Below are 14,309 nucleotides of genomic sequence, written 5' to 3'. Positions count from 1 at the left end.
TTCGGAATCCACCCTGAAAATTTGGTGCGTTTCGGAGCTTCTGGGTGGGTGGAGGAGCTTGGAGAACCTCGGAGGAGGTCCACCAAGAGAACTTGGCGCTGGTTGATCTTAGGTGGGACCAACCTTGGAGATAGAAACTTATGGACCTCGAGGTTCCGTGGCCAAAATTTGGTGGCTTTTGGAGCTTCTGGGTGGGTGGAGGAGCTTGGAGAACCTCGGAGGAGGTCCACCAAGAGAACTTGGAGCTGGTTGATCTTAGGTGGGACCAACCTTGGAGATAGAAACTTAAGGACCTCGAGGTTCCATGGCCAAAATTTGGTGGATTTTGGAGCTTCTGGGTGGGCGGAGGAGCTTGGAGAACCTCGGAGGAGGTCCACCAAGAGAACTTGGAGCTGGTTGATCTTAGGTGGGACCAACCTTGGAGATAGAAACTTATGGACCTCGAGGTTCCGTGGCCAAAATTTGGTGGCTTTTGGAGCTTCTGGGTGGGTGGAGGAGCTTGGAGAACTTCAGAGGAGGTCCACCAAGAGAACTTGGAGCTGGTTGGTCTTAGGTGGGACCAACCTTGGAGATAGAAACTTAAGGACCTCGAGGTTCCGTGGCCAAAATTTGGTGGATTTTGGAGCTTCTGGGTGGGTGGAGGAGCTTGGAGAACTTCGGAGGAGGTCCACCAAGAGAACTTGGAGCTGGTTGGTCTTAGGTGGGACCAACCTTGGAGATAGAAACTTAAGGACCTCGAGGTTCCATGGCCAAAATTTGGTGGATTTTGGAGCTTCTGGGTGGGTGGAGGAGCTTGGAGAACCTCGGAGGAGGTCCACCAAGAGAACTTGGAGCTGGTTGATCTTAGGTGGGACCAACCTTGGAGATAGAAACTTAAGGACCTCGAGGTTCCATGGCCAAAATTTGGTGGATTTTGGAGCTTCCGGGTGGGTGGAGGAGCTTGGAGAACTTCGGAGGAGGTCCACCAAGAGAACTTGGCGCTGGTTGATCTTAGGTGGGACAAATCTTGGAGATAGAAACTTATGGACCTCGAGGTTCCATGGCCAAAATTTGGTGGCTTTTGGAGCTTCTGGGTGGGTGGAGGAGCTTGGAGAACTTCAGAGGAGGGCCAACAGGAGAACTTGGAGCTGGTTGATCTTAGGTGGGACCAACCTTGGAGATAGAAACTTATGGACCTCGAGGTTCCATGGCCAAAATTTGGTGGATTTTGGAGCTTCTGGGTGGGTGGAGGAGCTTGGAGAACCTCGGAGGAGGTCCACCAAGAGAACTTGGAGCTGGTTGATCTTAGGTGGGACCAACCTTGGAGATAGAAACTTATGGACCTCGAGGTTCCATGGCCAAAATTTGGTGGCTTTTGGAGCTTCTGGGTGGGTGGAGGAGCTTGGAGAACCTCGGAGGAGGTCCACCAGGAGAACTTGGAGCTGGTTGATCTTAGGTGGGACCAACCTTGGAGATAGAAACTTATGGACCTTGAGGTTCCATGGCCAAAATTTGGTGGATTTTGGAGCTTCTGGGTGGGTGGAGGAGCTTGGAGAACCTCGGAGGAGGTCCACCAAGAGAACTTGGAGCTGGTTGATCTTAGGTGGGACCAACCTTGGAGATAGAAACTTATGGACCTCGAGGTTCCGTGGCCAAAATTTGGTGGCTTTTGGAGCTGGAGAAGACCTCCTGATGAGGCGAGGAACCTCGGAGAAGGTCCACCACAAAGTTCTGGAGATGCTGATGGTGGATCTGGGTTGTCTTCTCCAGGAGCGGCCACCGGGGTCTCGTCAGGAAGCTCCGAGATGAAGTCGGAGGACGAAGGAGACGAGAACCTCCAGGAGGTCAAGGAGGACAAGAAGAAGCTGGAGGACGAGGAGAAGAAGGACATCAAGGCCATAACTAGGTCGAGATCTAGGTAACGGGGTGGGGACCAAAGCGGTGGGATGTCTTCTTCTCGATGGGACATGAGCGGGGTTGACCGTGGAGAAGAAACCGTGGAGGTCCACCAGGAACATCTGGAGAACTTCATGGTGGACCTCCATGGTTTTGTCGCTATTTTTTACCCAATTTTTGACCTTCTCCATGGAGGTCCACCATGAAGTTCTCGAGATTTTCCTGGTGGACCTCCATGGTGGACTTCATGGAGAACTTTGTGGTGGAGCTCCGTGGAGAAGGTCCATGGAGAAGGTCAAAAATTTGGGTCAAAACAGCAAAAATTTGGTTAAAAACGGAGACAAAACCATGGAGGTCCACAGGAAGTTCTCCTGATGTTCTCCATGGATGTCCACCATGAAGTTCTCCAGGATCTTCTCCATGGTGGCCACCACCAATCCCATGGAGAACTTCACCAGGAACCTCCTGGAGAACTTCCATGGTGGACATCCATGGAGAACATCTGGAGAACTTCCATGGTGGACATCCATGGTGGACATCATGGAGAACATCTGGAGAACTTCTTGATGGACCTCCATGGAGAACAATCATGGTGAACATCTGGAGAACTTCATGGTGGACCTCCATGCTTTCATCTCCTTTTTCCCCCAAATTTTCACCGTTTTTCACCGAAATTTTGACCTTCTCCATGGACCTTCTCCATGGATGTCCACCACGATCTTCTTAAGAACTTCTTGGTGGCCATCCTGAAGAACATCATGGTGGACCTCCATGGAGAACATTCCTGGTGAACATCATGGTGGACCTCCATGCTTTCATCTCCTTTTTTCCCCAAATTTTCACCGTTTTTCACCCAATTTTTGACCTTCTCCATGGATGTCCACCATGATCTTCTTAAGAACTTCTTGGTGGCCATCCTGAAGAACATCTTGGTGGACCTCCATGGAGAACATTCCTGGTGAACATCATGGTGGACCTCCATTCTTTCGTTTCCTTTTTTCCCCAAATTTTCACCGTTTTTCACCCAATTTTTGACCTTCTCCATGGACCTTCTCCATGGATGTCCACCACGATCTTCTTAAGAACTTCTTGGTGGACCTCCATGGAGAACAATCATGGTGAACATCTGGAGAACTTCATGGTGGACCTCCATGATTTCATCTCCGTTCTCCCCCAAATTTTCACCGTTTTTCACCCAATTTTTGACCTTCTCCATGGATGTCCACCACGACCTTCTTAAGAACTTCTTAGTGACCATCCTGGAGAACATCATGGTGGACCTCCATGGAGAACATTCCTGGTGAACATCATGGAGAACATCATGGTGGACCTCCATGATTTCGTCACCTTTTTCCCCAAATTTTCACCGTTTTTCACCCAAATTTTGACCTTCTCCATGGAGGTCCACCATGGATATCCACCATGTTCTTCTTAAGAACTTCTTGGTGACCATCCTGGAGAACATCATGGTGGACCTCCATGCTTTCGTCTCCTATTTCCCCTCAAATCTCCACCGTTTTTCACCCAATTTTTGACCTTCTCCATGGACCTTCTCCATGGATGTCCACCATGATCTTCTTAAGATCTTCTTGGTGGACATCCTGAAGAACATCATGGTGGACCTCCATTCTTTCGTCTCCTTTTTCCCCCAAATTTCCACCGTTTTCCGCCATTTTTTTGCCGTTTTTCGCCGTTTTTTCGCCGTTTTTCGCCGCGTTTTCTTCCCCCGCCATTCGAATCTCTCTTCTCCAACCCCACCCCACCCCAACCCAGCGCCAACGACGACGAGGACCTGACGCCGGAGCAGAAAGCCGAGCGGGAGAAAGAACGTCGCATGGCCAACAACGCCCGGGAACGTCTTCGCGTGAGGGACATCAACGAGGCCTTCAAGGAGTTGGGGAGGATGGTGCAGCTCCACCTGAAGAGTGACAAACCCCAGACGAAGCTTCTCATTCTCCACCAGGCCGTGGCTGTCATCCTCAGCTTGGAGCAGCAGGTCCGAGGTGGGTGGAAGGTCTTCTTCTGGAGGGGGAGTGGTGGGGAATGGGGGGAAATGGAGGGACAAAATGGCGGGACAAAATGGCGGGAAATGGCGGGAAAAAATGGCGGGAAATGGGGGGAAAATGGCGGGACAAAATGGTGGGACAAAATGGCGGGAAATGGGGGGAAAATGGCGGGACAAAATGGCGGGAAATGGGGGGAAATGGCGGGACAAAATGGCGGGAAATGGGGGGAAAAATGGCGGGAAATGGGGGAAATGGCGGGAAAAAATGGCGGGAAATGGGGGTGAATTGGGGGAAATTTGGGGGAAATTGGGAAAAAATTAAGGGGAAATTTGGGATTTTTTGGGGGGAAATTTGGGGGAAATTGGGGGAAATTGGGGAAATTGGGGGAAAATTTGGGGGAAATTGGGGGAAATTTGGGGAGAATTTGGGGGAAATTGGGAAAAAAGTGGGGTAAATTGGGAGAAAATTGGGGAAAAATTTGGGGGAAATTGGGAAAAAGTGGGGGAAAATTGGGGGAAAATTTGGGGGAAATTGGGGGAAATTTGGGATTTTTGGGGGGAAATTGGGGGAAAATTTGGGGGAAATTGGGGAAAAATTGGGGGAAAATTGGGGGAAAATTTGGGGGAAATTGGGGAAAAATTTGGGGGAAAATGGGAAAAAATTAGGGGGAAATTTGGGATTTTTCAGGGGGGAAATTTGGGGGAAATTGGGGGGAAATGGGGGAAATTTGGGGGAAAATGGGAAAAAATTGGGGGAAAATTGGGGGAAAATTTGGGGGAAATTGGGAAAAAATGGGGGAAATTTGGGGAAAATTGGGGGAAAATTGGGGAAATATTTGGGGGAAATTGGGAAAAAATTAAGGGAAAATTTGGGATTTTTGGGGGGAAATTTGGGGAAAATTTGGGGAAAATTGGGGGAAAATTTGGGGGAAATTGGGAGAAAATTGGGGGAAATTGGGAAAAATTGGGGGAAAATTTGGGGGAAATTGGGGAAAAATTGGGGGAAAATTGGGGGAAAAATGGGGGAAATTGGGAAAAATTTGGGGAAAATTGGGGAAAAATTTGGGGGAAAATGGGAAAAAATTTGGGGGAAAATGGGAAAAAATTTGGGGGAAAATGGGAAAAAATTTGGGGGAAATGGGAAAAAATTAAGGGGAAATTTGGGATTTTTTGGGGGAAATTTGGGGAAAAATTGGGGGAAAATTGGGGGAAAATTAGGGGGAAATTTGGGATTTTTGGGGGGAAATTGGGGAAAAATTGGGATAAAAATGGGGGAAAATTGGGGGAAATTGGGGGAAAATTGGGGAAAAATTGGGGGAAATTTGGGGAGAATTTGGGGGAAATTGGGAAAAAATTGGGGGAAAAATTGGGGGGAAATTGGGGGGAAATTGGGGGAAAAATTGGGATTTTTTGGGGGGAAATTTGGGAGAAAATTGGGGAAAAATTGGGGGGAAATTGGGGAAAATTGGGGGAAATTGGGGGAAATTGGGGGAAAAATTGGGATTTTTTGGGGGAAATTTGGGGGAAATTGGGATAAAAATGGGAGAAATTGGGGGAAAAAATGGGGGGAAAATTGGGATTTTTAGGGGGGAAATTGGGGGAAATTTGGGATAAAAATGGGGGAAAATGGGGGGAAAATTTGGGGGAAATTGGGAAAAAATTAGGGGGAAAATTTGGGATTTTTCAGGGGGGAAATTTGGGGAAAATTGGGAAAAATTTGGGGGAAATTGGGAAAAAATTGGGGGAAATTGGGAAAAAATTAAGGGAAAATTTGGGATTTTTGGGGGGAAATTAGGGGAAAATTGGGGGAAAATTGGGGGAAAATTTGGGGGAAATTGGGAAAAAATTTGGGGGAAAATTGGGGGAAAATTGGGGAAAAATTTGGGGGAAAATTTGGAGAAAATTTGGGGGAAAATGGTGAAAAAAAAGGGGAAAATCCGAGGGGAAATGGGGGAAAAATTGGGATAAAAATGGGAGAAAATTTGGGAAAAAATTGGTGAAAAGTCAGGGAAATTGAAAAAAAATTAGGAAAATTTGGAAAAAAATTGGTAAAAAATTGGAATAAAAATTGGGCAAAATCGGGGGAAAATTGCGGAAAATTTGGTATAAAAATAGGGAAAATTTGAGAAAAAATGGGATAAAATTTGGAAAAATTTGGGGGAAATTGGGATAAAATTGAGGGAAAAATGGGGGAAAAATTGGGATAAAAATAGAGAAAAATTGGGGGAAATTGGGGGGAAATTGGAATAAAAATAGAGAAAAATCGGGGAAAAATTGAGGAAAATTGGGAAAAAAAATGAGGAAATTTGGGGAAAAATGGGGAAAAATTGGGAAAAAGTTTGGGGAAAAAATGGGGAAAAATTGGAATAAAAATTGGGAAAAATTGGGGAAAATTTGGGGAAAAAATGGGGAAAAATTGGAATAAAAATTGGGGAAAAAATGAGGAAAATTCGGAAAAAAAATGGTAAGCAATTGGAATAAAAATGGGGAAATATTGGGAAAAAATTGGAAAAATTTGGGGAAATTTGGAATAAAATTGGGGAAAATTGGAGGAAATGGGGGAGAAATTGGAATAAAAATTTGGAAAAATTGGGGAAAATTTGGGGAAAAATTGGAATAAAAATAGAGAAAAATTGGGGGAAAATTTGGGGAAAAATTGGAATAAAAATAGAGAAAAATTGGGGGAAATTGGGGAAAAATTGAGGAAAATTGGGAAAAAAACGAGGAAAATTGGGGAAAAATTGGGAAAAAATTGGAATAAAATTGGGGAAAACTTGGGGGAAATGGTGAAAAATTGGAATAAAAATTGGGGAAAATTTGGGGAAAAAAATGGGGGAAAATTGGAATAAAAATTGGGAAAAATTGGGGGAAAATTGGAATAAAAATGGGGAAAAACTGGAATAAAAAGGGGGAAAAATTGGGGAAAATTGAAGTAAAATTGGTAAAAAAATGGAAAAACTTGGGGGAAAAAATTGGAAAAAAAATCGGAGAAATTGAGAAAAAATCATCGATTTTCGTCGTTTTTTCGCCGAATTTTTTGCTTTTTTCGGCCGAATTTCGTCATTTTTTCGCGGGGTTTTCGCCGTTTTTGGGTTTTTTACCCAAATTTGGGTTTTTTTGGGTTGGCAGAGAGGAATTTGAACCCCAAGGCGGCGTGTTTGAAGAGGAGGGAGGAGGAAAAAATCCCTTCGGAGCCGCCGCCCTTGGCCATGGCCGGAGCGCACGGAGTCATCGGAGACGGCGCCAACCACGTGGGGCAGATGTAGGGAGGTGAGGGGAATTTGGGGTAAATTCCGGGGAATTTGGGTAAAAAAGGGTAGGAAGGGTGGGGGGGGGATAGAGGGGAAAATTAGGGGGGAAACGGTGAAAATTTGGTGGAAATCGGTGGAGAAATGGCGGAGAAATGGGGGGAAAGGGGGGAAAAAATGGGATTTTTGGAGGGGGGATTTTGGGGGAAATTGGGGAAAATTGGGGGGAAATTGGAAAAAATTTGGGATAAAAATGGGGAAAAATTGGGGGAAAAATTGGGGAAAATTTGGGGAAAAATTGGAAAAAATTTGGAATAAAAATGGGGAAAAATTGGGGAAAAATTGGAATAAAAATGGGGAAAATTCGGGATAAAAATGGGGAAAAATGGGGAAAATTTTTGGAAAAAATTCGGGAAAAATTGGGGAAAAATTGGGATAAAAATGGAAAAAATTGGGGGAAAATTGGAGAAAATTTGGGATAAAAATGGGGAAAATTGGGGATAAATTGGGATAAAAATGGGGAAAAGAGGGGAAAAAATTGGGGAAAATTTTTGGAAAAAATTCGGGAAAAATTGGGGGAAAATTAGAAAAAAATTGGGGGAAAATTGGGATAAAAATGGGGAAAATTGGGAAAAAATTGGGGGATAATTGGGGAAAAATTGGAGAAAATTTGGGATTAAAATGTGGAAAATTCCAGGGAAATTTGGGATAAAAATGGGGAAAATTGGGGAAAAATTGGGGGAAAATTGGAGAAAATTTGGGATAAAAATGGGGAAAATTTGGGATAAATTGGGATAAAAATGGGGAAAAATTTGGGATAAATTGGGATAAAAATGGGGAAAAATTTGGGATAAATTGGGATAAAAATGGGGAAAAGAGGGAAAAAAATGGGGAAAATTTGGGGAAAAAATGGAGAAAAATTGGGGAAAAATTAGGGAAAAATTGGAGAAAATTTGGGATAAAAATGGGGAAAATTGGGGGAAAATGGGGATAAAAATGGGGAAAATTTGGAATAAAAATGGGGAAAATTGGGGGAAAATTGGGATAAAAATGGGGAAAATTTGGGATAAAAATGGGGAAAAATGGGGAAAATTTTTGGAAAAAATTCGGGGAAAATTGGGGGAAAAATGGCAAAAATTGCGGAAAAATTGGGATAAAAATGGGGAAAAGAGGGAGAAAATTGGGGGAAATTTGGGATAAAAATGGGGAAAATTTTGGGAAATTTGGGATAAAAATGGGGAAAAAATGGGGAAAATTTTTGGACAAAATTCGGGAAAAATTGGGGGAAAATTAGAAAAAAATTGGGGAAAAATTGGGATAAAAATGGGGAAAAATTGGGGGAAAATTGGGATAAAAATGGGGAAAATTTGGGATAAAAATGGGAAAAAATGGGGAAAATTTTTGGAAAAAATTCGGGGGAAATTGGGGGAAAATTAGAAAAAAATTGGGGAAAAATTGGGATAAAAATGGGGAAATTGGAGAAAAATTGGGGGAAAATTGGGATAAAAATGGGGATAAAATTGGGGGAAAATTGGGATAAAAATGGGGAAAAGAGGGAGAAATTTGGGGAAAATTTGGGATAAAAATGGGAAGAAATGGGGAAAAATTGGGGACAATTTTTGGAGAAAAATTGGGGGAAAATTGGGAAAAAGTTGAGAAAAAATTGGGGAAAATTTGGGATAAAAATGGGAAAAAATGGGGAAAAGTTTGGGACAATTTTTGGAAAAAAATCAGGAAAAATTGGGGGAAAATTGGGAAAAAGTTGAGAAAAATTTGGGAAAATTTGGGATAAAAATGGGAAAAAATTTGGGAAAATTGGGGAAAAATTGGGATAAAAGTGGAAAAAAATTTGGATAAAAATGTGAAAAATTGGGGAAAAATTTGGATAAAAATGGGAAAAAAATTGGGGAAAAATTGGGCGGAAATGGGAATAAGAATGGGATAAAAATGGAAAAATTTGGGGGAAAATTGAAAAAATGGGCAATATTGGAGAAAAAAGGGAAAAATGGGGGAAAAGTTGGTATAAAAATGGGGAAAAAATGGGGAAAATTGGGGGAAATTTGAATTAAAACTGGGAAAAATTGGGGGAAAAATGGGATAAAAATGGGATGAAAATAGGAAAAATTGGGATAAAAATGGAAAAATTTGGGGGAAAATGGAAAAAATGGGAAAAATTGGAGAAAAATTGGGGGAAAAATGGGGAAAATTGGGGGAAAAATGGGATAAAATGGGGAAAATTTTGAATAAAAATGAGGAAAAATTGGGGAAAAGTTGGGGAAAATTGGGTTAAAATTGGGGAAATTTTGGGGGGAAAAAAGTGAAAAATTTTGGACCAGAATTCCCAATTTTTTAACCCAAAATTTCTTTTTTTTTTTCCAGATTTTTGGCCAAATCCCGTCCCGGCCGCCGTCGAAAAAATTTGGATTTTTTTTGTCTTTTTTTTTTTGTTTTGTTTTTTTTTGTTTTTTTCCGAGGAATTCCGCGCCAAAATTCCGGCCGAAAATTCCCAAAAAAAAAAATTTGGGAATTTTTGGGAAAAAGGAGAAAGACTCACCTGGGTTGGATCCACACTGTGGGATGATTTTCGTGCCTAAAAAACAAAAAAAAAATGAAATAAATTTGTGTTTTTTGGGGGTTTTTGGTGGTGGTGGGAAGAGGAAAAAATGGGGGAAAATTGGGGGAAATTGGGAAAAAATGGGGGGAAAATTTGGAATGAAAAGGGGGGAAAATTGGGGGGAAAATGGGGGAAAAAATTTGAATTTTTGAAGGAAAAATTGGGGGGAAATTGGGGGGAAATTAAAATAAAAATGGGGAAAATTGGAGAAAAAATGGGGAAAAATTGGAAGGAAAATTGGGATAAAATTTGGGAAAAAATAGGATAAAAATGGGAAAAAATTTGGGAAAAGTTGGGGAAAAATTGGAAGGAAAATTGGGAAAAAATTGGGAAAAAATGATAAAAAATTGGGGTGAAATTTGGGAAAAAATTTGGAGAAAATTGGAATAAAAATGGGAAAAAATTGGGAAAAAATTGGGTTAAAAATGGAAAAAAATTTGGGAAAATTTTGAATAAAAATGGGGAAAAATTGGAATAAAAATGGAAAAAAAATTGGGAAAATTTTGAATAAAAATGGGAAAAATTGGAATAAAAATGGAAAAAAATTGGGGGAAAAATGGGATAAAAATGGGGAAAATTTGAGGGAAAATTGGGATAAAAATGGGAAAAAATTGAGGGAAAATTGGGGAAAAATTGGGATAAAAATGGGGAAAATTGGGGAAAAATTCGAATTTTTAAATAAAAAAATGGAAAAAAATTGGGGAAAAATGGGGAAAATTGGGGGGAAAAAACTGAATTTTTAAAGGAGAAAATGGGGAAAAATTGGGGGGAAATGGAGGAAAAAATTTTTTAAAAAATAAAAGAAAATTGCTGAAAAAAAAGGTGAAAAAAAGGGAAAAATGATGGAAAAAAAGCAATTTTTGGATGTGGAAAAAGGAGAAAATATTTAAATAAAAGTTGCAATAATGAGAAGAAAAGAAATTAAAAAATGAAAATAAAAATAAAAATAAAAAAATAAAAATGAAAAAATATAAAAAAAGAAAAATTTTTAAAAAAAGGAAAAAATCCCCAAAAAACGGGGAAAAAAAAGGGAAAAATTCCGATTTTTTTGGGGGGAAATCGATGGAATTATAGAGAAAAAAATAAAATTATATGGAGAGAAATATATAGAGAAATGTATAGGGGGAAAATTGAATTTTTGGGGGGAAAATGGGGAAAAATGGGAAAAAATTGATTTTTTTGGGGAAAAATGGGCAAAAAATGGGAAAAAGTTGAATTTTTGGGGGGAAAACTTTGAAATTTTTTGGAAAAAATGAGGGGGAAAATTGAATTTTTTGGGGAAAAAATGGAAGAAAAAAGGTGAAAAATAAAAAAAATTGGATTTTTTGGGGGAAAAAATGGGGGAAAAAAATTGAAATTTTTTGGAGAAAAAATGGAAGAAAAAGGGAAAAAATGGAAAATAATTTTGATTTTTTGGGGGAAAAATGGGAGAGAAACGGGGGAAAAATGGAGAAAAATTTGGATTTTTGGGGGGAAAAATTAATTTTTTTGGAGGAAAAAATTGAATTTTTTTGGGGAAAAATGGGGGGGAAATGGGGAAAAAAATTGAATTTTTTGGGGAAAAATGGGAATTTTGGGAGAATTTTTAGGGAATTTTTTGGTAAAATTTTGGGAATTTTGGGGTAAAATTTTGGGAATTTTTAGGGAATTTTGGGGTAAAATTTGGGAATTTTTTTAGGAATTTTAGGGACAAAATTGGGGAATTTTGGGGGAAAATTTAGGGAATTTTTAGGGTGAAATTTGACAATTTCAGGGCAAATTTTAATCAAATTTTGGAGTCAAAATCCTGAATTTTTTCCCATTTTCCCCCAAATTGAATCCATGGTGAAATTCCCGAATTTTCCTTTTTTTGGGGGGAAAAATGGAAAAAAAATTGAATTTTTTTGCTGTTTCATGGTGGAAAAAATGTGGCCTTTTTTCATTTATGGTGGGAATAATAGGGGGAAAAAAGGGAAAAAATGAGAAAAAAATGGAAAAAATGGAAAAAACAGAAAAAAATGGGAAAAAAAAGGAAAAAAAATGAAAGAAAAAAGGGAAAAAAATTGAATTTTTTCCATGTTTCAGTGCCTGGTTTTTTGTTATTTGTGGAAAATAAAAAAATTCCATTTTAGGATGCCCGAAATGAGTGGAAAAAATGAAATTTTGGAGGGGGAAGTTTTGGGGGAAATTTGGGGGAAATTGGGAAAGAAATTGGGGGAAATTGGGGGGAAAATGGGGAAAAAATTGGAATTTTTGGAGAAAAAATGGGGGAAATTGGGGGAAAAATGGACAAAAAATTCGAATTTTTTGAGGAAAAATGGGGAAAAAATTGGAATAAAAATGGGGAAAATTTTGGGGAAAAAATGGGAAAAAATTGGGGAAAAAATGGGAAAATTTGGGGGGAAATTGGGATAAAAATGGGGGAAAATAAGGATAAAAACTTGGGAAAAGTGGGGAAAATTTGTGGGGAAAATGGGAAAAATTTTGAATTTTTAAAGGAAAAAATTGGGAAAAAATTGGGGGGAAATTGGGATAAAAATGGGGAAAATTGGGAAAAAATTGGGGGAAAATTGGAATAAAAATGGAAAAAAAATTGGGAAAATTTGGGATAAAAATGGAAAAAAAATGGGGGAAAATTTGGGAAAAAGTGGGCAAAAAATTTGAATTTTTGAAGGAAAAATGGGGGGGAAATTGGAAAAAAATGGGGGGAAATTGGGGAAAAAATTGGAATAAAAATGGGGGAAAAAATGGGGACAATTGGGGGGAAATTGGGAAAAAATGGGGGAAAATTGGAATTTTTGAAGGAAAAATGGGGGAAAAATGAAGAACAATTGGGGAAAAAAGGGAAAAAAAAATTCCAGCGGTTCCGGCGGATTCGTGGTGGAAGAGAAGAAGAGGAAAGCGGCGAAAAACTCCAAAATTCCCAAAAAAAACCCAAAATAAAATTATTAAAATATAAAAATCTCAAAATTCCTGAAGTTTCCACTCAAAAATCCCAAAAATTCCCACCCAAAATCCCCAAAAAATCCCATTTTTTCCCTTTAATTCCCCTGAAAATTCCCAAAAGAATTCCAAATGATTCTCCCAAAATTCCATTTAAAAAATCCCCAAAAATTCCCCAAATTTCTTCCTGGAATTCCCAAAAAAATCCCCCTAAAATTCCAAAATTTTCCTGTAAAAATTCCCCCAAAAATTCCCAAAAAAAAAAAAAAAAAAATCCCAAGAATTCCCCAAAAATGCCAAAAAAATTCCCTAAGAATTCAAAAAAATATCCCAAATTTTTTCCTTCAATTCCCAAAAATATTCCCAAAAATTCCCCCCAAAAAATCCCAGAAATTTCCAAAATAATCTCCCCAAAATATCCCGAAAATTCCCTAAAATATCCTAAAAAAATTTCCCCAAAAAATATCCCGAAAATTCCCTAAGAAATCCCAACTATTTTCCCGAAAACTCCCAAAAAAATCCTCCAAAATTCCCAAATTTTTGTGGTTTTTTGCTGGTTTTTTATTATTTTTTCTGTTTTTTTCCACCATTTTCAACCCGCCCCGAAAACCTTCATTGAAATTTCCAACAACACCAAAAATTCCCAAAATTTTGGCTTTTCCAGACAATTTTTCCTTGGATTTTTCATCTTCCAATTCCTATAAAGAAAAAAAAAAAAAATCAGGATTAAATCCCAAAAAATTAAAATATTTTTCCCCCCAAAATTCCCATTTTTCCCAAAAAAATTCCCAATGTTCCCCCCCAAAAAATCCCAATTTTTCCCCAAAAAATTCCCAATTTTTCTCCAAAAAACTCCCAATTTTCCCCCCAAAAATTCCCAATTTTTCCCCAAAAATCCCAATTTTCCCCAAAAAAATTCCAATTTCCCCTCAATGAATTCCCAATTTTTCCCCCAAGTTCCCATTTTTTCCTCTATAAATTCCCATTTTTTCCTCTATAAATTCCCATTTTTTCCCCCCAAAAAATCCCAATTTTTCCCCCAAAAAAATCCCAATTTTTTTTCCCTCAAAAAAAATTCCCAATTTTTCCCCAAAAATTCCAATTTTTCCCCTAAAAATCCCAATTTTGTCCCCAAAAAAATCCCAATTTTGTCCCCAAAAAAATCCCATTTTGTCCCCAAAAAAATACCAATTTTTCCCTTTAAAAGTCCAATTTTTTCACCCAAAAAAATCTGGTATTTCCCTTTAAAATTCCCAATTTTTTCCCCAAAACTGCCCATTTTTTCCCTAAAAAATATCCCAATTCCCCCCCCCCCCAAATAAATCCCAATTTCCCCCAAAAAAATTCCTATTTTTCCCTTTAAAATTCCCATTTTTGCCCCCAAAATTGCCATTTTTCCCTCAAAAAATTCCAAGTTTTCCCTAAAAAAAAAAACAATTTTTCCCCAAAAAATGAATTCCAATTTTTCCCTCAAAAAATTCCAAATTTTCCGAAAAAAAATCCCAATTTCTCCCCAAAAATTCCCATATTCTGGGTAAAAATCCCCCTTTTTTCCCCTCAAAATCCTCTTTTTTTCCCCCCCCCTCACGTTTCCCGCCTTTTTTCCCCTCACGTTTCCCCCTCAGGATCCCCCTCACGTTTCCCG

General features: G+C 39.2%; 1 protein-coding gene and 1 long non-coding RNA gene across 41 annotated transcripts in view; one reads left to right on the top strand and one right to left on the bottom strand.

The window, feature by feature from the left end:
• Window positions 1-11,864, top strand: part of LOC146763228 (transcription factor 4-like) — a 111,870-nt gene extending 100,006 nt beyond the window's left edge. For 25 of the 40 annotated variants that reach the window (XM_085571386.1, XM_085571388.1, XM_085571382.1 and 22 more), the window contains 4 exons: window positions 1,750-1,897; window positions 3,649-3,878; window positions 7,010-7,150; window positions 9,508-11,864. In XM_085571386.1, the coding sequence (XP_085427512.1) occupies window positions 1,750-1,897; window positions 3,649-3,878; window positions 7,010-7,146 (515 nt within the window). In that variant the 3' untranslated portion in view covers window positions 7,147-7,150; window positions 9,508-11,864. The remainder of the gene's footprint in view (window positions 1-1,749; window positions 1,898-3,648; window positions 3,879-7,009; window positions 7,151-9,507) is intronic. The other 15 variants (XM_085571397.1, XM_085571394.1, XM_085571395.1 and 12 more) reach the window with 1 other exon arrangement.
• Window positions 2,400-3,649, bottom strand: LOC146763229 (uncharacterized). The gene is made up of 3 exons (XR_014952687.1): window positions 3,156-3,649; window positions 2,681-2,973; window positions 2,400-2,642 (listed from the first exon to the last, which is right to left on the bottom strand). It is a non-coding gene; the product is annotated as an uncharacterized LOC146763229 (long non-coding RNA).
• Window positions 11,865-14,309: the final 2,445 nt, after the last annotated feature.

The sequence above is a fragment of the Lonchura striata genome, chromosome W (genome assembly GCF_050655825.1).
Source record: "Lonchura striata isolate lonStrDom1 chromosome W, ASM5065582v1, whole genome shotgun sequence".
Classification (NCBI taxonomy): Eukaryota; Metazoa; Chordata; class Aves; order Passeriformes; family Estrildidae; genus Lonchura; species Lonchura striata.
Note: the sequence above shows the minus strand (reverse complement) of the source record. Positions and strands in the feature narration are given on the sequence as shown.